This window comes from Marmota flaviventris, chromosome 7 (genome assembly GCF_047511675.1).
Source record: "Marmota flaviventris isolate mMarFla1 chromosome 7, mMarFla1.hap1, whole genome shotgun sequence".
Classification (NCBI taxonomy): Eukaryota; Metazoa; Chordata; class Mammalia; order Rodentia; family Sciuridae; genus Marmota; species Marmota flaviventris.
The window spans coordinates 94362426-94389292 of record NC_092504.1 but is presented as its reverse complement, the minus strand read 5'-3'; the positions used below and the strand labels follow the sequence as shown (position 1 = coordinate 94389292).

At 36.4% G+C, this 26867-nt stretch overlaps 1 protein-coding gene across 8 annotated transcripts in view; it reads right to left on the bottom strand.

Annotated features, from left to right (window-relative positions):
* Nucleotides 1-26845, bottom strand: part of Ube2d3 (ubiquitin conjugating enzyme E2 D3) — a 30744-nt gene extending 3899 nt beyond the window's left edge. For 2 of the 8 annotated variants that reach the window (XM_027935372.2, XM_071614500.1), the window contains exons 1-6: nucleotides 26181-26268; nucleotides 25243-25396; nucleotides 7375-7438; nucleotides 7240-7271; nucleotides 2351-2428; nucleotides 1443-1548 (exon numbers count right to left, since the gene is read on the bottom strand). In XM_027935372.2, coding sequence (XP_027791173.1) covers nucleotides 1443-1548; nucleotides 2351-2428; nucleotides 7240-7271; nucleotides 7375-7438; nucleotides 25243-25266 — 304 coding nt within the window. In that variant the 5' untranslated portion in view covers nucleotides 25267-25396; nucleotides 26181-26268. The other 6 variants (XM_071614497.1, XM_071614496.1, XM_071614499.1 and 3 more) reach the window with 6 other exon arrangements.
* Nucleotides 26846-26867: the final 22 nt, after the last annotated feature.

The window sequence follows — 26867 nt, the reverse complement described above, 5'->3', positions numbered from 1 at the left end:
CAACTTAGTAGATGATAGCACTAAGGACCATAGATGTCATTCATTTTGAGTACCTGTTATGTGCCAGTCAGTAGACAGGTATTGTTATGAGACTATAAGATCAAAATGCTTAAAGCAGCAGCATGAGAAAAAATTGACCATCATGTAAACGAAAAATTTTTGTTGACAGAAGTAAATACAATTTATTTCAAATCCAAATGCATGGGGGAGCATATAAAATTACACAACAGAGAGTACCCAGCTACATAGTAACTTACAATATTAAATTACGACTGATGTGATAAAATAATAATTTAGCAAATAAGAATGCCAAAAAAGCAAGTCACTAAAAGACAAACCACCACACCACCAATTCAAATTGCATTTACAAAAAAAGTTTTCAGCATCAGAATACATCTCAGATGGGGCTAGGGTTGTGGCTCAGTTGTAGAGCGCTTGGCTCGCATGTTCAAAGGCACTGGGTTTGATCCTCAGCACCACATAAAAAAAAAGTTATTAAGTCCAATTATAACTAAAAACTTGAAAGGAATACATCCCAGCAGTAGTGACTCGACTGGAATTTGTCACTTAAAATCCATGTATTTTTTTTGTCCTCCCTTCAAATACACCTATTTCACTTTGCATTTACCAAACTTATGGTTTATTCATAAAAAGTTAAGATGTACGACTATCTGAAAATATGCTTAAGTCATAATTAGTAACATTAAAAACCTAATTCTATGTACCTAAGGAATGGCAAGTTAACACCCCAAACTGAAACTAAAAAGACATACTTTCTTCCCTCTCTTAAGTTTTGTGCATAGGTGATTTTATTTGTGGGGTGAAAAAGATATAAAATGCTTCCAGAGTCACTCAAAAAAGAAACAACTTAAAACCAACACCACTCTATTGTGACATTCCTGCAGTATGGACAACCTGTTAAAGATATGTCACATAGGGCTGGGGATGTAGCTCGAGAGGTAGCGCGCTCGCCTGGCATGCGTGCGGCCTGGGTTCGATCCTCAGCACCACACACAAACAAAGATGTTATGTCCACCAAATACTAAAAAATAAATATTAAAATTCTCTCCCTCTAAAAAAAAAAAAAAAGATATGTCACATAATAAACTTCCTACTCAAAGTAGATCCAAACTGATCCAGAGACTTTCCCAAGATTCCACGGTTTTAGACTAACAATCCTAGGTAAGAAACACCTAAATCAAGGTTCCATAACATGTGACTAGAAATTTTAAATAAGGGAACTTATTGGGCAACTTTTCAAACATAATCTCTTTAACCAACACTGATAAAAGAGTAAAAAATAATGTAAGTCTAATCCCTTCTAACCTTATAAACACAATGTTGAAATAAAAATACTCAGGTAAGTAGATTTAAGGATTAAACTCCCGGTAATTATTAGAACATCAGAGTAGCTCAAGTTTATTCTACTACAAGTATTTTACCTTTAGAAATAGTTAAAGCAGGAGACCATTGTGATCTTAGAATATCAAGACAAATGCTGCCATTACTGTTAATATTTGGATGATAAATTCTTGTTGTAAATGCAACCTAAAACAAACAAAAAAACCTAAGTATTTTATCCAAATAAAAACAAGCATTCTAAACTTAAAACTTTAAAAGCAAGGCTTAAAATATTTCAAACTGAATCAATACAACTTAATTTATGCACATAAAATTACCAAAAATTATCAAAACTGACTTTTACATTCTGACCATGAACCCCAAATGATTCCTTCTTTTAATTAAAATTAAAAATATAACTTTGGGGCAAAAAATTTCATTACTAAAATATGGTGAAAAGTTCTGAAGATTAACTGTTTTTAATTTATTATTGAGTACTGGAGATTTAACCTAGGGGCAGCTTGCCACTGAACTATATTATATATCCCCAGCCTTTTATTTTGAGACAGGTCAAATTGCTTAGGGCCTTGCTGAGTTAATGTGGCAGGCTTTGAACTTTTGTACCACTGTTTATCTTTAAGCAACTCTTAGTCATATAGTGAAACCAAAGTAATGTGAAATTGCAATGCATTATGTGCACATATGAAACTGAACCTGTTTTTTTTTTTTTACAAGCCAATAGGACCAATAATCCAAATCAGTGTACAAGTATCAAGGAAACACTTCCACATGGTATATTTGAATCTTGCAATATTAATGACAAAGCAAATTGTATACCCATTTATAAAGTTCAAATCACTCCAGCTTTTTAAACTAAACACCATCTATTATATTCAATTTAAATTATTCTCATTCAAGCTTAGCCTCAATCACACAGAACTCTTTATTTCCATGAATGCTCGATTCCTCTAAAACAAAGCATAAATCTTTACTAAGGGAAAATACTTGCCTTAGGTGGTTTGAAGGGGTAGTCTGTAGGAAAATGAATTGTCAAAAAGAATACACCACCTTGATATGGGCTGTCATTCTGTGAAGAGAAAAACATGCTTAAAATTAAAAAAATATTTAAATAATAATATTAAATAATATTATCTATTCTTTACACAGAAATGAAGAAATCTAAATTATTCCAAGAAAACTCAGTTCATAGTAATAAAAAATATAAAATCAAAATTACTATATAGTGAATCCTATTTAAATCCCATTTTACAAATTTCCAGAATATTGGGAAAAGGTATCCAGAAACACTAGTGTTCTAGATCCAAATTCTCATAAATGAAACACTTAACAATAATAAAGCTTACAAACAGTATCATGTACTGGTCAGACTACAGAAATTAGAAAGCAAAATATTAAGTATGTTAAAAAAGCAGACAAAAACAAGTTAAAAAAATTCTTTCTTTTTTTTTTTTTTTTTTAATTTGAGACACGGTCTCATCATGTTGCCCAGGCTGACCTCAAATTTCCCACCTCAGCCTTCTGAGTCCCTGGAATTACGGGCATACACCAACCAACACACTTTTATCAGGCAAATAAAAACTTTCATAGATCTGACACTTTTAGAATATAGCTTATCAATTCCAACTCCTCAGAAAAATAATTATTAACTCCCCACTACATGCTAGATATGTGAAAAGATCACAGAAAATGATTTTTTTAAATCTTGACAGACTTAAAATTCTGTTACCAAGACCCATAAAATACACACAATAAAATGTTATAGATATGAAATGTGAATGAAATACACAGGGGGTTCAAAAGAAAGAAGTTAATTATTGAAGAATCAGGTTCAAAGAAATGTATAAATCCTGCTGGGCACAATGGTGCATGCCTATAATTCCAGTGACTTGGCAAGCTGAGGCAGGAGGATCCAAAGTTTGTGGTCAGCCTCAGCAACTTAGTGAAACCGTGTTTCAAAAATGGCTTGGTGACAGAATGCCCCTGGGTTCAATACCCAATACCACACACACAAAAAAAAGAAAATTGGACAACCAATGAAAGCAATAAAAAGAGTAAGCTACTACTGAGTCCTATAAAATTTAATTAAAAAGACCTATAATAACAAAGCAACACCCAGGAATAATAGAGGAAATAAATAAAACCAAAACCACCATTTATTTGACCCAGTTATCCCATTCAATATATACCCAAAGAACTTAGGTGCCCTTCAATACATTGAATGGATAAGAAAATATGATGTGTATATATACATAATGGAATATTACTCAGCCATAATAAAGAATGACTTTTGCCAGTAAGTGGATATAACTGGAGACTATCATGCTAAGTAAAATAAATCAATCCCAAAAAAACCAAAGGCTGAAATGTACTCTGAGATATGCCAGATACTAAAACAAAATAAATGAGGGTGGAGAGAAGAATAGAAATTCACTGGATTAGACAAAGGGAACTGAAGAGAAGGGAGGCGGGATGAAAATAGGAAAGAGTAGAATGAATCAGACACAACTTTTCTATGTTCATATATAACTACATCACCAGTGAAATGCCACATCATGTACAACCACATGAATGGGATCCTAGTTAGAATGTAATACTCCATATGTATGTATGTCAAATGACACTCTACTGTCATGTATATCTAAAATAGCAAATAAAATGTAAAAAAAGGGGAAAAAAATTCAAAGCAAGGCACCCAAAATATAACAAATTTATTAGATGAGCATATCTTTGTTAAATAATATGGCTATATTATATAGCATGTAGAAAATAAGTTTTTACTATATAAATAATAATTTTGTGATGGTCCTACATAACTAAAGTTTTCTCAAAACCCCATTTCAGATGCTCTGTTTAACTTTCATTTTCCAGTTTCACACAATCAAGGGTTATGTCTGACTGCTTCTGAACAAAGAACTCAATGATGCAATTTAGGCAAAGCCAAATTTCGTTTTACTTGTTTAAAAAAGAAAGGAAAAGAAAAAAAAAGCAGCTTAGCATTTCCATGTTACATTAAAATTCCACCACATCAAAGAGGAAAAAAGTAAAACAGACTTAAAGACAAGGCCATATTAAAAAAAGAGACAGGAACTATAAAGAAAAACAAAACAAAAACAAAGGAACTAAAAGAAGAAATACTTTGATTATTGTAATCTTAGAAACAGAACTTATATTCTATCTTTTCTGTAGAATCCTTCTTCTATCCCGTTAGTCCTAGTTGCTGCCCCCCTGGTGTCTTTTATTCCTTCTGTGGCAATCATGAAATGTTGGTATTCCTAGAGATCATTTTTTGCTTCTAACTCCCACCCACATATATTTTGCATACTCTCGAAGTTTCCCTTAGTGTCATATTCATTCCTTGGCATTCATTCAAATGTCTATTCAATCTACTTGATATCTCATCACATATACAAAACACAAACTCCTAATCTCTTCAACACTATTTTTCCTATCAACAGTAAATCACAATAGAAATCTATAAACCAGGATCTTGCAGTTGATTATTCCTTTCATCTGACTCATTCACAGTGGTTACCCAGTCCTAAAGAACTTCAAAATTTCTTGAATTTGCCTCTCCTTTATGCCTATGCCCACTGCCACTACCTTAGTTCAAGATGTTAGTACTGGTATTTCTGCTATTATTCTGGCTTTCCTTTCCAATTATCTCTGTCCTAGTGTTAAAGTGATTCCATTATATCTCCTATTTCTTTCCCTTATTTGAAATGTTATTCCCAATAGTCAATACATTAACCCAATTTGCTGGCTATTTACTAATTACAATCATCTACCTTATTTAATACTTATACTTCCCTCTTAATATAGTTGAAGATCTTTAAAGAGTAGGGTAAAAACTGGGTGGTGGTGTATGCCTATAATCCCCAGGGACTTGGGAGGCCTAGACAGGATGATCCCAAGTTCAAGGCCAGCCTCAGCAACTTAGCACAGCCCTAAGCAACTTAGTTGAGACAGTCTCACAATAAAAGTAAGAAGAACTGGAAATGCAAAGCTGTGGTAAAGTGCCTCTGCAGAATCCCCACTACCGAAAAAGGAAAAAAGGGAAAATTTCACATATAGTTAACCTTTGTAGAAAGTGACATAATACATTTAAAATTGATCTTTATGGATCAGTAAAATAATTCTTATGGACAGATTTTACTTCAGATGGCTTTTGTAGTTACACTCAAGCTAATATTCAGACAGTTCTATCTTTTATAACTGTCACAATTAGATGGAGGTTAGTGTGGTTCTCCAAATACTTTCAAACATATCACCTTCTGCCAACTCCACTTCCAACTGAAGAAAAAATTAGACATGCAAATATTAGAAGCAGTAAGAAAGAAAGTTAATTTCTTCTCTTTGTATGAAGTCTTATTGGTAACTACCCTTAATATAGTACAAAAAATTCAAACATTTAAAAAACCACTTAACTAGCAAGGATCTGTCAAATATTTCAAAGAATTTTAGTTTTTATCCGTATCTGTGATTCTTAATTATATGTACTATTATTATACACAATTTTTAAAAAAAGTATTTATTTTTTTAGCTGTAGTTGGACACGATACCTTTATTCCATTCATTTGTTTTTATATGGTGCTGAGGATCGAACCCAGGGCCTTGCGCATGCTAGGTGGGCGCTCTACCACTGAGCCACAATCCCAGCCCCTATACACAAAAATTTCTGCCATATAACTTCTAATGATACAGAGCGCTTCTTGACTAAAATTCAGCAGCTACTCTTTACTGAAACTTAAATTACATGCTACATTTACTGAGAAAGAAATCTTTAGTTCTATGATACTACCATTACCTTAACTGACCTAAAAAGCACTCTGAAGCAAATGTGATTTTGCTACTATCTAGTTCTCCCAAGCAAATCCAAAATTTGTGGATTACTATGCTACCACACTGCCTGCTTTATTGTTTTGGTTCACAAATACAAACCATATAGGGTAATCGTAGTCAAAAAATAAGATATTATTTTATTTACATTACAATGTGATACTCTGTCATAAGATGCATTCAGAAACCAAAACAAAGCACTAATGCATTCCACTCTAAAGATACAGTTAACTACTTAAAAGCTGACATCTAAATTTGTGTGCTTGCTTACATAAAAACTTATATATATGTTTAATGACCCTTTTCCCATCTAGCATATTACTGGCGTTAAATAAAACTAGGAAAAGGAAATGGAAGCAGAAAGTTTTCAGTATAATATACAAGAAACTTAGAAAGTTCCTTCTATGTTAAGGGGGAAAAATGTTAAGAATTTGTGGAAGATACAATCTTAACCCAGGATGTTTTAGTGCGCTTTAATATTCTGAAATTCTTAGATGGTATCCATAATTCTGAATTTTCAATTATCCAGCCTATAGATTCTTATCAGGATAGAAAGGAATTTTGCTCTATTCAGAATATCACTTTCTGCCTAGTATTTTCAAATTTGTATGAGACTAAAATTCTGTAAGAAATTGAATATAAAAATAATACAAGTAAGCTAGATTCCTGGCAACTACAGGAACAGGGTAAGATCTTTGAGTAACAATTCATAATAGAAACAGAGCCAGTAAATTGTCTAAGTAATAAGAAGTTCAATGCCAGTGCTTCACATTGCTATGAAGGAAAACTGAAATTAAGGCAAAGAGAGATTTGGTAGATCCAAAGAGATGCTATACTCTACAAAACTGAACACAGGGATACACAATGTACATGTAACAAGTACAATATTCTATTTCTTTCAAAAGTAGTACAATTATGGTATAACCAAACCAGAATACACTACATAATAAAATAAACCTATGAACTAAATTTAAAAATTTATAATCAGACTGATGCTGAATTTTTAATTATAAGGAAAACTTTAAAAGTCTTAATACTTACAGGTCCCATAATTGTGGCTTGCCAATGAAACACTAGAAAAAGGGGGGAGAAAAAAACTCTTTAGCATTATCCCAAAATACAAAAGCTTTTTTGAAGTTGGTCATATTAAAAAAAATTAATTTAGAAATTACTTACTATCATCCCCAACTGGACCTGCAGAACATTGTGCTGGAGGGTCACGGGCCAAATCACTAAGTTCCTACACCAAAACAGAAAATTGTCATGTAATTTTAATTTAAGGAGACTGAATCCAGGAGTGGTCTACCTCCGAGTTAAATTCCAGGCCCCCAATTCCAACTTATTTTAAAATTTTATTTTCACACAAGTTCTCCTAAATTTCTTCAGTGGCAAAAAACTCCCAGTCCTCCTGCTTCAGACTCCAGAACACTGGTATTACTAGCATGTGCCACCATTCCTGATTTCTTAGTGAGGCCATTCTTTTAAGACAATGCAATCACAATTATCAAATACTAGTCTATTAGGAGAAATAAAACATAAGTAACCTTAAGTCTGATTCCTAGAACATGGTAAGCATATTTATTTAACAGACACATGGTGAAACATCTTGGTTAGGGTTCTTAAAAGTATTATATACCGATATCAAATTTTTTTTAAATATATTTTTTTTAGTGTTGATGGACCTTTATTTTACTCATTTATTTATATGTGGTGCTGAGAATTGAACCCAGTGCCTCACACATGTGAGGCAAGCACTCTACCACTGAGCCGCAACCCCAGCCCCTAAAATTTTTATTATACAAACAAAAGCTGATTTCTTTTCTTTATTTTTTTTCAGTTTTAGGTGATCACAATATCTTTATTTTTATGTGGTGCTGAGAATCGAACCACATAACCCAGTGCCCTACACATGCCAGGCGAGTGCGCTACCATTTGAGCCACATATCCCCAGTCCCAAAAGCTGATTTCTTACAAATCTCTTAACAGCTTTAAGAACCCAGACAAAGCAGAACTGAACATCAAGACCAGATCAGAGGCTCTTTTATTTGTATTAAATCCACAGTTCTTCCTGAACCACACTTGCATCTACAAAATCCACCAACCCTATTTTCCACTTTAAAAATCTCACAAAAGCCAGGTCTGGTGGTACAAACCCATAATCCCAAATACTTGAGAGGTTAAAGCAGGATGATTGCCAAGTTCAAGGCCAGTCCAGGAAACTTAGCATTTCTGAAAATAAATTAAGGGCTAGGATGTGAAGAGCACTCTTATGAAGAGCACTTGTCATGCACAAGACCTTGGGTTCAAATCTAAACCTCCCCCAGACCCCCCAAAAAAACCCAACTGAAAAAACTCCACAACCCTCACAGGGCTAAGTATCCTCAGGTTGAATCTCATTACCTTCATCCCCCCCATCCCTTTTTTGAGGGTGAAGGGTACCAGGGATGGATCTCAGGGGCATTCCAACCACTAAGCCACATCCCTAGCCCTATTTTGAATTCTATTTAGAGATAGGGTTTCACCAAGTTGCTTAGTGTCTGGCTTTGAACTTGAGATCCTCCTGCCTCAGCTTTCCAAGCCCTGTGGGATCACAGGTAATGCCACTGTGCACGCTCATTACATCAACCTTTTAACTATTCCTAAAATTCTCTCTAGAATAACTACTTTTCTAGCATGTGTGAGGCCCTGGGTTTGATCCTCAGCACCACGTTAAAATAAAGATGATATGGTGGTTCAACTAAAAAAAAAAAAAAAGGACAAGGCCAGGAGCCAACAAAAAGACAACAACAACAACAAAAACCTAAAGAGCTAGAAAGCAAAACAAGTTCCTATGTTTTTTTCTTTGTGCTGGGGATTGAACCCAGGGCCTCACACCTCCTAGGAAAGCACTTCCATTAATACTTTTAAGTACTTTCAAATTTTGTATGACACTAAAATTCTGTAAGGAACTAAATATATCCTCAGTCCAAAGGAAATTTTTTTTTTTTTTTTAAAGAGGGTTGCAGTGGATTAATGTTGCTCAGACAGCCTCTTCAAGCCTTCCTAAGCCTCCCAAGTAGTAGCTGGGATTCCAGTGGCACACCACCACACAACACCTAATTTTAAAAGATAAAGAATAATCTGTCCACTGCAACAATTTAATGTTATTGATCTTCTCTTTCACTTAATCAATCAGAAAAATTTATTCACTAAGGACAGGAATCAAACTGCATGGAAATAAATATACATATTGGTTATATTTTTTCCCAACTCTGATCTTTGATAAAACACTTGTACATCCAGCCCTGTATTTATTATAACCCCATGTACTAGACATACAAAAAAATGATGATTCCTAGCCCTCAGATGTGAAAGTTTTACCATGTGATCAATTAATGCTTTAAGCCATCTGGTTTACATTTTGTTCTAGATTTTCTTTTTTAACATATCTATTAGCTACATTCAAATAAGCCAGAGTGAGTTTAGTAGATCTTCACTTTGCAGTCCTATAGATTCTGCCTTGTCTTCATCCACTAGAAGATTCTCAGTGGCCAGAGTTCTAACATATGCTCAAATGTGCAAGATTAGAAAACTTCTTTTCCTGGTTATTTCAGATTAAAGATAAACACTTCCTCCTTTTTAAAGACAGAGTACAGGGCTCACTGATAACAAAGTAGACCCACTTACAAATGACTTATCAGCCCACTCCTCCAGCCTTTGGTAAATGGAAGTATGACACTGCTATTTCTGCTGGCTACTTTGAGTTTAATACCAGTCAGGTATGCTAGGTAGTGGCCTCTGAACGGAGAGTTGGCAGGGTTATGAGTAAACATGGGAATGAGAGGGTGGGCAGCCAGCCCCGCCTGATTAGTCAAAGCTCTTGCTCAGTATAACAACTATTTCATTATTCCAGTAATAATGTAACTCTAAAACAGGCTTGGTGGTTCAGGCCTGTAATTCCAGCAATTTGGGAGGCTGAGGCAGGAAACTTAGACAATGTCTCAAAATAAAAAGGATTGGGATGTAGCTCAGTTGGAGAGAGCAGAGTTCAAAGAAACCCCCACAAAACAAATAAGAAACCCTACAATTCTGTATTCCTTAATTGTGATCATATAGATATAAAACTATGGCTGCTATGTTGACTACATCTGTAGAACAGCAGCTATACAAATAACTTAAAGGGTTGGGGATGTAGCCAGTGGTAGATGATTCAATTTTTTACTACCAAACAAAAACAAAAAACCCTAATTTTATTGTGAATCAATTATAATGCAAATTTAACATTTTTTTAAAATTTAGATATTCTCTTAAATTAAGAAATTTCAGAAGAATTATTCATGGGATTAGGGGTGGTACATACCAACAGGAAGAAATGCAATGCTTGCCAAAAATTCACAATTTAATATATACTGAATGAGTACACCATAAAATATGTGAAAATCTGCTGGTGAATACAAATCCTATCAGTTTCAGTTGTTTGAAGAACTCCTATATAAACAGACATAAAGGCCCCACCCATTCTGGCACTGACTTTAGGGGGAGATAAAATTAATCCCCTAAATTTTATTTATGGTTTTTCAGTGTCTGTTGGCAATCTTTAAAATAGGCACTCAATAAACTTGATATAAAAAAACCCCACTTTTAAGCATGTAGCAAATTGGAATAATTGAAGAAAGCTTCAAAACTAGAAGATGTTTCAAATTTTTCCTTACAAAACTGAGAAACTAAATAAAAGATCCAAGAGAATACAAGTTTATAACTGTGCTTTAAATATTTCAATTTATGGGAAAGCTCTATTGTTGGAGTTCCTATTTTAACTGGTTAAGTTTGTATTCTATACCAGTATGGAATAAAATTGAGATCGTTTACAATATAAAATCCAAACTGGGTGAAACATTGATAAGAATGAAGACTAATTATAGAATGGTTTTGTTATAGAAAAAAATCTTTGCCAAAGAAAAGCATTCTGAATGCAAATGTTAAAGCATCTGGGCTAAAATAGTCATTCCTACACTAAAAAAAAAAAAAAAAAAAAAAGAGACTATTCTCCATTTAACAGGATATGTTCTAAGCTTATTTTCTTTTGCAAAACTGGTTCTAGAGACAGGAGTCAATAGAGGATATGAATTTAAACCTTACTAGCCTCCAAAGAACTGCCATCATCATAACATTAACAGATGGATATCAAACAGCTAACAATTTTTTAAAATATACCTATTTAATAGTTCTGCCCCCCAAAACAATTTGATCAATAAAATATTTTAAGAAACTATACAATTCAACAATATTGGGATTATAGGTATGCACCACCATGCCTGGCCTTGAACTATTTTTGTTGATGGACTCGACAGGGAAAGATAAGGGATGATGTTGCCCATAAGATTTATTGGCCTGCGCAAAGAAAGCATGAAATCAGCCCTAAGTAAAATGTTCAACTTCTTGTGTAGCTTAAATAGAGATAACACTGAAAGACACCCAAGTGAAGAGTCAATTAGAAAAGTACATATACACTTTAGGTTGGGGAGAACATGCTAAAAATAAACATTATCACTATATAAATACTCCAAGTCCTTAGAATTGGTGAGTGTGTTCTGGATTTACAGAAAAAGTCCTAATAGTAAATTCTTAATTCAACATTAAGAAATGGATCTGGCACCCTGAAAATTAAAAGCAAAAACAAAAAACAAACTTTAAGGCTGGAGATGTAGCTCAAGCGGTAGCGCGCCTGGCATGCGTGCGGCCTGGGTTCAATCCTCAGTGCCGTATAACAAAGATGTTGTGTCCGCCCAAAACTAAAAAAATAAATATTAAAATTCTCTCTCTTAAATCAAACAAACAAACAAAAAACAACTTTATAAAAAGCAGTGATCAAACTATATCTAGTATGTATAGTTCAAGTAAGTACAACTTTGCTACAATAAACATCACGGGAAGAAAAGAGCAAATATCTTTCTTTTTAAGATGGGGAAGAACAGCCCCTAATGCTTGACATGTAAATATACTCTCAAATATTCAAGATACTAAAAATTTGAAGAAAATTCATTCCAAATACTTCTAAATTTTTTAAGAAAAAACTAAATGCAAAAAAAAAAAAAAGAAAAAACTAAATGCTTTTCACTTTCAAAAAATATTATATACTAGATAAACAAAACAGTAAATAACAGCCAAACCACCACAGGTAGATTAACTCTATGTGAAATGTTTGGAACCAGAAGTATTTTGATTCCGTATTTTTGAACATCTTCCCTAACCCTAAACACATTTAGGGGATGGGTCCCCTCCCAAGTCGTAACACAGAATTCATTTACTTTTCATGTATGTGTGTGTGTGTGTATATATATATATATATAAAACCTATGGGTAATCTGATACATTATTAGTGATACCTGCATTTTGACTGTGACCTATTACATGAGATTGGGTGTGGAATAATACACTTGGTGCCATCATGTGGTGCTCAAAAAGTTCTAAATTTTAGAGCACTTCAGATTTCTAATGCTTAACCTGCATCTGAAAAATGTTTCCAGCAGCCATCCATTAATCAATAAATGGGTTCTTATAGGCTAGATCATGTCCCATAGCATTCATCTGCCAACCCTATGATCACCCAAACCTTTATTAAATGGCAATCTATTTTAATATCATCTACAAACATTATACCATCTACAAAGTCATATACTTTGTTATAGATTAGAATCAAGCCCAGTCTGATAAGAACATTTTCCCAGATTCCAAAACTTGTAAGTTGTACTGTTTAATTGGGGAACAAAATCAGAAACTAAAAAGACTTGGGCAACTTTAGTTCCCTCTTTATTTACGAAGCACATGAAAAACAAAGTCCATTTTAAGGTTAAAAAGTTATCTCCAGGGCTGGGGTTGTAGCTCAGTGGTAGAGCACTTGCCTAGCATGTGTGACACACTGGGTTCGATTCTCAGCATTGCATATAAATAAATAAAGGTCCATCAACAACTAAAAAAATATTAAAAAAAGCTATCTCCAAATCAACTTATTCCCCCCTTTCCCATACAAAGGATAAAAATACAAATTTCAAAGTATACTATTAAATTCCCAGTGCATCTTACATAAACATTGCTAATACTCAAAAGACAGCATTATGAAGTAAAGACATGAGTATATTTCCCACCACATAGTATCAGTCTAAAGTCTCACTTGTAAACTAACTCAGGCCAACTATTTCTTCATCTATAAAATAGGAATGTCTATTTTAACACAAGTTTTGAGACAATGAGACTTAAAGTACTGACCTAGCACATAATGCACTTAACAAGCAGACCCTATATACACTGCCTATCTTAAAAGGTAAGATTTCCTAGGTGAAGCCCACAATTAACTTCTTTATTACACAAGAGCAAAACCTGTTTTGTACACAGACCACAAATACTAGCCATAGCTCATTTAAATCTTTGGGCCATGTGATAAATCATTAGGTTGAGCTGTCTAAAATGCCTGCTAAGCATCTAAATGCGTATTACTACAATCACTGTGAAAACTATTGACATTATTCAAATTCTTATATTTATTTACCAAGTTACCTATTTAATAAGCATATTTGAAACAAAAAAAAACGTTAAGAAAAATATTTAGTAATATTTTTTATATTTTTAGTTGTAGTTGGATACAATATATTTTATTTATTTTTAAAAAATATATATATTTTTAGTTATAAGTGGACACAATGTCTTTAATTTTACTTTATGTGGTGCTGAGGATAGAACCCAGTGCTTCACACATGCTGGGCAAGCGCTCTACCTCTGAGCCACAACCCCAGCCCCAGTAACTTTTTAAATAAAAGAATTTAATGATGGTTTGGCCCAAATACTGGAAATGATTTCATTCATTATAAATACTAAAGGTCATATAAAGCTGAACTAAAATATATGAACATACTATACATTTGAATTAAGAACTCTAAAAAAATTATTCAAGAAATAATTTTCTTGCACACTGACATTTATGAATAACCATGAGTGCTAGCATTATCATTCCTTTAGAATGCAAAGTATAATTTCAGATAGTTAATGCTATCTGAAATTATCAGCTATTTATTCTCATAATTTTAGGCTCATTATTTTCTAAATACCTTATTTTCCAAATTCTCTATGTTCAAGTCATTTCTGAAGTAATAGATGTAAAATTAAGCTAATAAACATGTATTTAAATATACTTTAAATTCAACATAGAAAAATAACCTAGGTAAAATGTACTAAGGCTCAAAGTAAAATGTCTTTTAAATATAAAACAGCTTTTTTAGACCTTACCACTTTTCTCTCTTGCCTTTTAAATAGTGGCCGATGATAATCCAATGATATGCCAGTGCTTACCTTGGAGATATCAAATAGTTTTCATGACAATATTATCCCCAGAGAATGGGGGGGGGGGAATAAATCATTACAGATGTTCTTCGTTGTAGTTTTTCCCTTTCTCCAAATGTGACTGTAGTCCTGGGTGACTGGTCAGTCAATTATTTGGACACGACAAACCAAAGAATTTTACATCCTCGGCTTTGGTGAATAGTTTGGAAAGTACATAAAGTCTGGACAATGACCAAATTGTCTTTGGTCTATGCCCATGATTTTCCAAACAAAATTTTCCTTCTATAATCTGGAGCTCTAAGGATGTCATCTCATCAGAGCTACAGGCAGACATGTGCACTGGATCTACAGGGGGAAGCCAATTGCCAAAGAAAAAGGGACTGCCTGGGCAACAGAGAAAACAAAGCAGACTTGGCATAAAGATGTGCAATAAGTCCCTGCAATTGTAGGCACTAGTTCCTACAGCTATTCCTTTGATCATTAACCACCATTAAATTTCCTTCTAATAAGTGGCTTATTTAATCTCAGTTATACCAAGAAGGAGGAAAAATAGAGCATACCAAGTATGTAGATCTTTTTTTTTTTTTTTTGCTAAAACAATGTAATGTTTGAGTATTGCTAGAAACGTGGAAGAAATATAAATTAAGCAAAGTCTCAAAATGTAATTAAGAGGAACAAGAAGTCAGGCACCTTGGCTAATAAACAGTTTTATACCACAGAAACTAAAGGTTAATTTAATTCCACTTCTGAAATGAAAAGTGCAATATTAACCTATGAACTAAAATTTTGCCATGAAATCATTTATTGATTCATATGAACATTGCCTTTTGGGTGCCAAGCATGTTAGGCTTGAAAATACTAAGGTAAGTAAAATAATGAACAACTTACCTCCTCAAATAAACTAAACTAAGCTAACAAAGCAAAAGAAAAAAAATATGCATATACATGCTACAAACTTAAAATAACAAATATACAAATGCATTCTAAATTCTGAAAAGGTAACCAGTAATTTTGCCTGGTTTAAAATAGTGACATTTCAGTTGGGTTGACAGGAGGAACAAGCATATAGTCAGTCAAAGAAAAAAAGCAAAAGCAGCATTAAGCTGAGAAACTGAAGTCAAGGGTATGGAAGCACAGATTTTAAAAATTTGCTTGAACAAGTATTATAGTTTGATAAACCATAGACACAGGACACAGTAAACGAGTGGTTGGAAAGGTTGATTAGGGATGAAAAAAAAGTCATATCAAAGACTACTCCAAAGGCAAATGGAAGACACTAATAAAGACAAATCAGGTTTGAATTTTTAATGTACTGGCCATAGTACATGAGAAGTGCTTCTTTTTTAACTTTTAAATTAAATCATGTCCTAAAGCACCTGCGTAGATGCTTGATCTAAAATTTAACACTTTTATTGTACTTCCTTTATGTTTTAAGAGGGATAGTAACGAGGTCTTCTAAAATACCTCTCAGATCGGCTTCCCCTTTCTCAGGAATAAACAATCTCAATTTCTGGGGGGTGGGGAGTGGTGGTACTGAGGATTAAAACCTTCAAATGCCAGACCCAAGCATTCTACTACTGAACTACATCCCTAGCACTTTTCCCCCTCATATTTCTGAGACAGTGTCTAAGTTGCCCAGCCTGGCTTCAAATCTGAGACCTGTCCTCCTGCTTTACTCAGTTTAACATTACAGTCCTTTGAAAATGGGAAAGGAACAATTGAGTTCGCCTGTAGGACACATTGCTTGAGTAGAACCACATATAATATATGCCAGACAACTCAGAAAATAGGACTAAGTTTCAAAAAGGCTCCACATTGAAGACGTATTTAAGAATATATATATATATTAAAAAAAGAAAGCCAATTGAGAAAACAATTTTATATTCCATTGTTCAAAAGAAAACTATTTGAAGAAGTTGAGAACAATTTCCAATGAAGCATCTTTTCAAATAATTTTTAAAGACATTAGAGTCTAAAATTTTCACAGGCTTACTAACAAAAACAATTTACAAAATTATCTGAAGAACTGAAATTGCCAGCTCACTGCTCCAGCAGAGGGTGAGTGGCTAGGTCCAGAAAGAACAGCTCTCACATGGCACCTGTAAAATTTTCATACTCTGCTGACCATACCTCCCCCAAGGAGAAGAGCATTATTCAGATGAGTTCTTTGCTAACTATTAAGACCACTCAAACAAAGTTAGTATGGAGACTAACCAACTCTAGTTGTTATTGCTTCACTCATCTTGAAGGAACACTAAAAATGACCAACAAAATACAATTAGGGTACAATGCTAAGAAACTGTACTGCTTATAAAAAAGATAACTCTTTCCCCACATGTTCTTTTTAGAGAAATTTTCTCATTTTAGGATCAGCTTTCTCTGTCTGAACTGCTTCTTCTTAAATTTTCGGCACAACACAATGTGAGAATCCAGCCCTTTTTACCCCTTTGGAAAAATGCTACCTCCTTTTAAAAACCTGGAAGATCTAAAGAAAGTCATAAATTACTCTACCTTTTTCTAATCTAGGTATGATCCTCAAAGCTCTCATGTGTTCTTAGTTCACCTCAACAGATTCACAAATCTCAACTGTCTGCCTATTTCCTGAAGACCTGGTGGACAGCCTGGCAAAAATCAAGACTGAATTCGGCAGATTTGTTCACCAACAAAATCTATTTAATGGGCAACCAACAGGTACAACTTATTCTCATATGGACATATACGTTTATAAAAGTAATGGATTTCACCACATTTTTATCCTGAAAACATTTCTTTCGTGGGATTTCTACGAGAATGTATATAAACAGTTTAGAGGAAGAGCTTTCCTGTGATTATGATGGGATGCAAGATCTTTGATTTCCGGAAGTAAAATATAAACAGGCTGACAGACATTGAACTAAGTCTAAATATAATGCTATGTTTTGTGCTTCTCTACTCTATTATTTCTCTTATTCAATGATGCGTGGCACTAGTAGTTATGTGACCAACTATAGACCATAAGAATAGCAGGCCAAGCTACTGAAAATATTAGAGTCTATCCTAGGCAACTTAGCAAGACTCTGACTGAAAAAAAAAAAAAAGGAAGGAAGGAAGGAAAAGAGAGGGGGGGGGGGGAAAGGTCCCTATCATCAAAGAGCTTAATAATCAGACATACAAGAATTATTTGTGAATAATGAAGCTATAAAGCAGCCATGTCAGGTAAGCCTTTATTAAAGCTTAATGCCTGTCATTTGAGTTTCTTGAGCATTTACAGACTTACTTTCAATGACAAACATTATTTGTATATCAGATCAACATAACCCAAAGACATTAATGAAAACCAAGTTTCTATCATCAACCCTGCTACTGAAGTATAATTCTGCAAACAATATCCTCTCCATAGTTCTATCATTTCCTCAAAGCTTATCAAAACTTAAATGATACAATTATAGCGGTAAGAGCAAGTTTATGGACTCTTTCCCTACTGCCAGGGTGTTCCACAATCATTTATTATCCTAATTCTATGTTATCCATCTTGCACTTCACTCCATCAGAGGACTGAATGAGGTCATGCAGATTTCCCATCAGCACTTTTACCATTACTGAAAATTAATTCTTTATTAATTTTCTATTTTTTTTGGTACCAGAGAATGAACCCAAGGAGCAGTCCACCACTGAGTCACATCCCCAGCCCTTTTTTGTATTTTATTTAGAGACAGATTCTTGCTGAAATGATTAGGGGGCCGCTATATTACTGAGATTGGTTTTGAACTTGTGGTCATGCTGCCTCAGCCTCGATAGCCACTGGAATTACAGGTATGCATCACAGCACCCAGCAAAAATTAATCTCTTGTATTAAGGAGTCATTTTTTTCAGAAGTAAATTTGACTTGACTTAAAAACCACTTTTCTGATTCAGTACTAAAACAGCCTTTAGCTGGGTGTGGTGATGCACACCTGTAATCCTAGTGGCTCGGGAGGCTGAGACAGGACGATCGCAAAGTTCAAAGCCAGCCTCAGCAAAAGTGAGGTGCTGAGCAACTCACTGAGACCCTCTCTCTAAATACAAAATAGGACTGGGGATGTGGCTTGGTGGTTAAGCATTCCTGAATTCAATGCCCAATACCAAAACCAAAACCAACAGCCCTTACCTCAAAGCTTTATTCTGGATCAAATGAGGGTATGTATGAGAACAAAGTGGAATACATGCTGTGATAAGGAAATTTTGAAATTTGAGAATTTACACTCAGCTGACCATTCAGCAGACAATAAATGCTATAACTCAGACAGGTGCAATGGTACACACCCATAATCCCAGACAATAAGGAGGCTGAGACAGAGAATTTCAAGTTTGAGGACAGCCTCAGCAAATAAGTAAACTTAATGAGATACTGTCTCAAAACAAAAAAGGGCTGGGGATGTAACTTGGTGGTAAAGTGCCTCTGGGTTCAATCCCCAGTACCAAAAAAAAAATCAAAAGCTTTAACTGTTCATGTAAAGATCAAATTTATCATAATTTTTATTAGCTTTTAATGAAACTTCTGTATATCATATATAGGAACAAATATCCAGGAAGGAGGACTTCTCAGAAATATATGGTTACTAGCAGCTATTTCAACAGGATACTTAGCAAAAACTCTTTAAGATATTAACAATTTTCACAGAACTCCTGATTTCAGAAACACAATATTCAGCCCCTTTAAAATTTTTTGGGGGGCTGAGGTTGTGGCTTAGTGGGAGAACGCTCACCTAGCACACGTGAGGCACTGAGTTCAATCCTCAGCACCACATAAAAATAAAGGAATTGTGTCCACCTACAACTTAAAAAATATATATAATTTTTTGGGGGGAGTGGGTACTGGAGATTTAATTCAGGAGTACTCGGCCATTGAGCCTCATCCCTAGCCCTGTTTTATATTTTATTTAGAGACAGAGTTCTGAGTTGCTTAGTGCCTTGTTTCTGCTGAGGCTGGCTTTGAACTTGTGATCCTCTTGCCTCAGTCTCCTGAGCCACTGGGATTACAAGCATGTGCCACCTAGCTTGGTTAAAATCCATGTTATTTGTAATTTCTTCTGAGAAATCCTGAAAGTTTCTTTTATCTTAGGGATTAACAGGTTCTGCACAATGTCTCATTACATCACTGATGAGGCATTAACTTCCTGTTTAGTCCTAATTATAGGTCAGATAAATTCTATTCATTAGACAAGATACCAAGAATGGCTTGAATGAATAATACAATTTTCTTTCTTTAGATCACCCTGAAGGTAAGCCACTTTATTCAAGCTGGGCCTGGTGGAATGCATTTGCAGTCCCAGTAAGAGAGGACTGTGTGAACCCAGGAATTCAAGGTCAGCCTGGGTAAACAGAGAAGACATAGTCTCCAAAAACAAAACAACAATAACAAAAAAACCCACCAGTCTTATCTGAGACCCTCTTATCTGGACTGGACCAAGACAGTAAGTCAAAATTAGGTTCTAAGCTTTACTCCTTGAAACCTAATAAAGCACTTCATGGACATGAAAAACCAAAAATAATCATCAATTTAGTGGTAGAAAATATGCTAATTATACATTAGCCATATTATAAAAAAGTTAGGATAACATGAATAAATACCTTGAAACAAGTTAACAAAGAAATTATGAATCACCAATGAGATCCCAAAGGTTAAATAGGACAAATTCAGCCATGAAAATTTGGGTCAAAGTCTCTGAATGATACAAAATAAGATTAAGATGAAAGTGTAGCTGGAAGATACAATTCAGATGTTTAAACAAGGCATAAAAATACTTCACTGAAATCCCAGCAGCTCCGAAGGCTGAAGCAGGAAGATCACAAGTTCAAAGCCAGTCTCAGCAACTCAGTGAGACCCCCGCCTCTAAATAAAATATGAAAAAGGGCTGGGGATATGGCTCAGTGGATAAATGTCCCTGGGTTCAATTCCAGGTACCAGAAAAAAACAACAGTTCATTGAACTTTTCCCCTCCCCATATAACAAGGCCAAGACACCGTTCTGAGAATAAATCTTATTAAGAAAACTGGCTAGTAAGACATTAATGTATCTGATAATTATACTATTCAATACTGATGTAAGATCATTGCTATGGCAGCAAGACCAAATCAAGACAAAATTTCCAGTTAGAGAATAAAAACAGTTTAATTTTGTCAATTTCAAAACACTGATTTGTTTTGGCAAGGGGAATCAAGTACTTGTAAAAGAAAAGCCATACAGTAACAATGACAAAGTAGTACAGTAGTTTAGATAAACCTATCTTTAGTAATAAGCAAACCTTGTATGAACATCAAGATTCCCCTTAACTTCTTTTAAACATTACTAACACATTGTTGAAAGTGAAGTTGTACAAAGTTTATATGTTTGTTTTCTCCAAAGAGATTCTCCTGGGTAACGAGTCTTCCTCATTTTTCATCCCCTGGGACTAGATAATCATGCCCAACACTGATTAAGCATTAAGCCCCAGTTAATATTGATTAGATTATTATCCTCTACAACTGGGGTTCTTAATTCAGAATAAGAGGGGTTTCGGCATCACCTAGAAATCATTTCAAAATTGTTTGTTTTCAGACAAAATGATTCAGTTAAGCTCAAAACTCTATGTAGCTATTCTTTAAAAACTGAGCATTCTGAAATTAAAATCCAACTGTTAAAACCCACACATACAATATACAGTCGGATTTGTATACACTAATAGAAGCTGCTATTTTAAAACTAGTACAAAAGTCAATCTAGGATTTAAGAATTTGAACATTTAGTTTCTTCAACAGAAAGAAATCATTATAGCAAAATGCTTTTGAAAATCCTCAAGAGTTTTATCTTGGATAACAAGTTGCACCTGAACTTAGAACTGACATACAGTTTTTCCCAATGCTAGCAAGAGTATTCAACTTTACATCTATGTGATTAACAAAAACTAGAATTAGTAGCAGATGAGCCACAAGAATGAAAGAGAGGGATAGTATCAGCCACCATTTTTCAAATTAAACAATGAGGTTATTATATGATCACATCACTCAGTTAAGCACCTATCCTGCATAGTAAGCCAGCTGTAAAACCACCTTAGGACCATATAAAAGAAACATTCTCAAGACTCAAGTGCATCCAGCTTATAGACTGGTAGACTGGTTGAGGACAGAAAGTGTATTTTGCTCACTTTAAGATGCCTCTAACACTTAACTGACACGTGGAAGTTTCTAGCACTTAAAAAATTAAACTCACTCCTTTCATATATTCTTTTTTTGGGGGGGGGATTTTTTAATATTTAATTTTTTTTTTTTTTTAGTTTTCGGCGTACACAACATCTTTGTTTGTATGTGGTGCTGAGGATCGAACCCGGGCCACACACATGCCAGGCGAGCACACTACCACTTGAGCCACATCCCCAGCCCCATATATTCTTAATACACCAATCAGTTATAACTAGTTATAGCGGTGAAATCCCCATTTTTAAAATATCAAATGGGTAAGAGAAGCTTACTTCAGGTGGAAATCTGATTTGAACCTTAGTTACTAGCTATGGGACTAGATAAGTAACTTAACCTGTCTCTGTGCCTGTTAACCTCATTTATAAAATGGAGCTAATACTCAAAGTTAGAAAGTGTTCAATATATAGTAAAGGCTTTTATCAGTAGCAGGTATATGCAAAGTAAACCTTTTAAAATGACAAAACCCAATAGATCATTTACAAGTGTAGTAGTTAAGAGAACACTAGGGAACCAAATGACCTGGGTTTTGATCCCAACTCTGCCACATATGAAATTAGGCGTTTTCCCTCAGCGTCTGTGCCAGTTTTCTGATTTCAAAATAGAGATACAAGTGCACCTACTTCCTTGTTTTAAATTAGTTAATACAAGTTTTGTTTCAAATAGTTATACTGTAAATTATGAAAACATGAGTTTTCTTTTAGGTTTGGTTCATGTTCGATGTTGAAATGATAGCAAAGGAAAGGAAGATATCCTCAAAACATATGTACTGCAGTCATTTTGTTTAATGGGAGTGGTACAATTACCTATGGCCCCAAACACCAATCATTTTGGAGTTCCCACTTTTTTGGTTTTTGTTGCCTAATAGACCTACTTACGACCACAATACAGGCTGGTACAGATAAAAATTACAACAAAAGACAAAGGGTAAGATTATTTGATTGGTCTAAGAAATAGCCATACTAAAAAATCATACTGAAGGAAAAAAAATTGTTCTATGGCTTGATCAAACAAATTATTAAAAGTTCAAAGTATTCCAGTAATATATTTGTGAAGAATATAAACATATCTCAATATCTGTCTTGGGGCACTTCAGATACAAATAAATTCAAAGTAGGTGAAAGCACAACAAAAATCATACTGATACCAATGGTTAACTTGATTCCTTAAGAGGAAGGTTAAAAGAAAAAGAAACCCCTTCAGAATTGTCCCCTCAATAAAACTTTTTGGACCTGGGAATATTTTTTAAAAGCTTCACATGTGGTATATCAAACCACAAACAAGTTAAAACTTTCTACAGGTTGGATCAACCATGTCCCAGAAACACTGGTTCTCCAATTCGAAAAGTGTTTTATGTCAAGACTCAGTCTTATATAATTCTTTATAATAGTTTGAACAAGAGATAAGCTGGTATTAATTGCTAGACTAGAAATCATAGTTAAAAAACAAACCAAACCTGTTCATGTGAATTATACACTGATATTAAAAAGCAATAGTATTCTTTTGTAACTATTAAGAGTGACATGCCAGAGGCCTGTTCAAAGCCACACAGTAACCCATGTGTCCTCAAAAATACCTAGAAACTTAAGATTTCTTTTTACTGCTGGCATCCCAGTGTCTAGAACAGTGCCTAGAAATCTATTAGGCACACAAGAATTTATTGTTAATATATAACAAATACCCATCTAATAAAGACACATGGATAAATCTGCTCCGAGCTACAATTCTAATTGAAGCATTTCTCCTCAATGGTCACACTCTATCATTATGTTACTGCCTCTCTAGAGTTTTTAAATCATTAAAGTAGTGTCACAGCAGCTGGGTATCACCTGTAAAAGAAAAAAAATCAATGAGACCTTCCTTCAAAGTGTTTTATTCCACACGGATAAAAATGTGAGATTATTCTCCACTGTAGTGGCCTGAACTACTTCCAGACAAAAAATTTTGATTTGTACTGAATATTATGTTCTCAAGTATGCTGTAAAATAAAACTAGGATCCTATGTGAGTTTGCCCTCTGGTCACTTAAAGGTTATTATTTAAAAATAATCTTTAAAAGTCTTAAATCCTAAAAAGGTCTTCTTCCTTTCCTTTGCTATCATTTCAAAAAACACAGGTATTCTGCATCAACCCATAGTGACAATACAATTTCAGCATTAGTTATCTTAAGAGTTAAGATTTCAACTTTCATCAAACAGCAGTTTTGCCAATCAAACTCCAAAGTTATATTTAGTAAATGCAAATTAAGCAGCACTGAGCCTGTTTTGGTAAAGTCAAATCCTTGCCATTCCTTCTGTAGAATTCTCTTTATAAAGTATCCTATCAAAACCAAAGTTTTATCCTAAAACCTCCCCTTGTGTGCTATCTTCTAGTAAGGCTGAATTTATTCCATGACATTTTTTTCAAGTTAGCTGTAAATACTCCACCCTCCTTGATTGTGCAAGAACCAAATACAGCACACATACACAAGTTACACAAAAGGTAAATACAGTCTGAGAGTATGAATTTAAGTAAATTTCGAGCAGTGGGTCTCAGAGCAGGGTCCAATCCGATATAAAACTTAACATTTAACAAAGAATATTATTTCATATTATTACGAAAGGAGATGCCGGAAAGGGCCTGAACCAGTTAAAGCAGCCGCCATCTTAAAATGCGGGACAGAAGTTAGAGCAAGAAAATGAGACTAAACCACCGGAGGTGGAGGTTCCGCTCACCCCCAGAGCTTTGAGAAATCCTAGCCTTTTCTCAACTTAGATCGATAATTTACTATCAAACCACATTTCAAGCAGCGAAACAATCCTTATTATAGCTGTTATTAAATGGGCAGAAGCAAAAAATAGGTACACCTAGTTTCCCTTTACTGCCATCCCCCCTTCCAAGCCAAAAGAAAAAAGGAGCTTCCAGAGGCTTTTACATCAGTTCCCGGTGCCTCGGAAAATTAGCTTCGGGTGCAAGCTGCAACTACAAAACATAGGAAGTGGCAACACTGTGTCAGTCCACCTCCTCCCAACCATACTCATTCTTGTGTAACCTTTCCTGAGTCGACCAAGTTTCATTCACTTCAGCAGGCCAGAGTTCCACCCTGACCCTCAGTAAAGTTCGGGACTCACAGCTCTCCTCATTTCTTAGTTTACTACCTTTTCTTTTCCCCTCGAGAAAGCCTAGAGCCTTTATCTTAGAACTAAAAAAATTTTCGAAGAACCAAGAATACGAAGCATCGTGACATCTGCTGGAACGTCTCTCCGCAATTCCAACACCTTAATCGGAGAGTAGAAAATCGAAGCGCCTCAAGTCTCTTTCTCGCTCACAATCAGCACCGATTCCAATGAGACATAGAATAACACCTCGCTTGCCACAAGTGTTCTGTTCCCCAGTCTCAAACCTCATTTCATAAAGCATATCTTCTTTTTCCACCTCCCAATGAAAGAAGTAACCCCAAGAGGTATTTTCAGAGTTATACGTCCCTTCCACCCCGATTTCCTCCGGGCCCAGGTCTTCCTTTCCTCCCACGACCCCATTCCTTTCAGTCCCAACAATATACCTTATTAATCCGTTTCAGCGCCATAGTCTGTGCTTTTCGTCTGGCTCCTCACTATCTCGGTGTGTGCTCAAAGGTCCGGCCAAAACTCTTGATTATCCGGGCGGCGGGGAAGGATTGTCTCTTCGTCTCACACCGCTGTGCCAGACACAGGCGCCTTTTTGCAAAAACGGAGCAGATCAGCACTTGCACTGGCCCCGGAGAGACCCTGAAGATTCCAGGTCCCTTAAAACGGTCGCGATCCGGGGTGGGTGGGGTGGCAAAGCCACCAACAGCCTCTATGCCGTGCTTCGGACCGAAGTGGGGGCGAGGGTGACGGGAAGAACGGAGGGGTGGCTACAAGTTTAACTTCCCGGTCTCTCCAAAGGAAGAGACCCGGGTGGGTGAGGAGGAAGCGTAGGAGAAAGGGGTGGGTGCGGGGCAGGGTCCGGAGCCCAGCAGAGGAGGAGCCGGGGCCTAGTCGGCGCTATGCCGGCGTCACTAGGGCAAAGAAAGGCAAGGGGGGAGGGGGAAACAGGAGTCTCCGGACTGACGCCGGGCTTCTTTCGGTTTCGGCTCGAAGGTTTGGCCGGGGTAGAAAAGGAAATGAAGGAATAGACTTAATGTGTGTTCCTCTCCCCGAAGCTATAGCTATTCAGTGTCGCCCCTGACGCCACCGTACACTCCGCCTTCCAGCGCGCTCTCGCGCGCGCCCGCCTAGCCACCACCACCGCCACGCGCCCGTGCTGCCCCTGAAGCTCCGGCTTAGGCGCGAGGACGCGCCCATTCCCCCTCCCCTTTAAGTAGAAGAGGCCCGGGTTTCTCCAGCCTCCCCGCCCTACCCCACCCAACCCAACAGGCTGGCCACTCAAGCCACCCAGGGCCCGTATTTCCCCTCTTACCCGGCCGGCCAGTGGGCCGGCCTCCCTTCCCTTCCCCTAGCTGTCCACACCCACGCGTACAGAGGGGCCGGGGCCTCCCTCAAGCTGCGGCCTCGGCCTCCTCCCCGCGCGGCAGCTGGTGCCTCCCCGGCCCTACGGGGCTCACGCGCACGACACAGCCACAAGATGTCCGCTCTGACGGAACTACTGCCAGCTGCCACGCTCCGCCCCTCCCCCCTCCTCCTGCCTCTTCACCGCCGCGTATCAGTCCGCCAACGCCGCCGTCGCAAGCACAGGATGAATCTAAGGGTGAAGGGAAACGGTTTACTTCCCACGTCCCTGGCCGAGCGAATCTGTGCCACCCCCTTTTCTCGTCCTTTTCGGAACAGCCCCTTCTTACTAAACGGATCTGAGGTTGGACTGGGAGGGCGGGGGACGGAGGCGGGTCATGGGCTGAGGGCGGGGGGAGACGAGTGGCGGAAACAGACTCAGAGAAGCATCGAGAACCGGAAGGAGACCATGGGAGGAAGGTAATGAAAGCAGCAGCTGCGCGGTGGAGTCCCACGCCCCTCCCAACCTCGTCCCCTAGTTTCCTCACTTGGTATTGAGGAGGCGGGTCTCGCGAGAACCTCGTGGCCGGCTAACCGGAGCTGCAGCTCTGCAATGACTTAAGGGCAGTTTTGTGCGCTCTTCCTGACTGGGTCCCGCCCCCAAATCACAAATTATCGCGAGATGCCCTGGGACGCCGGCTGGAACAGGGACAGGTCG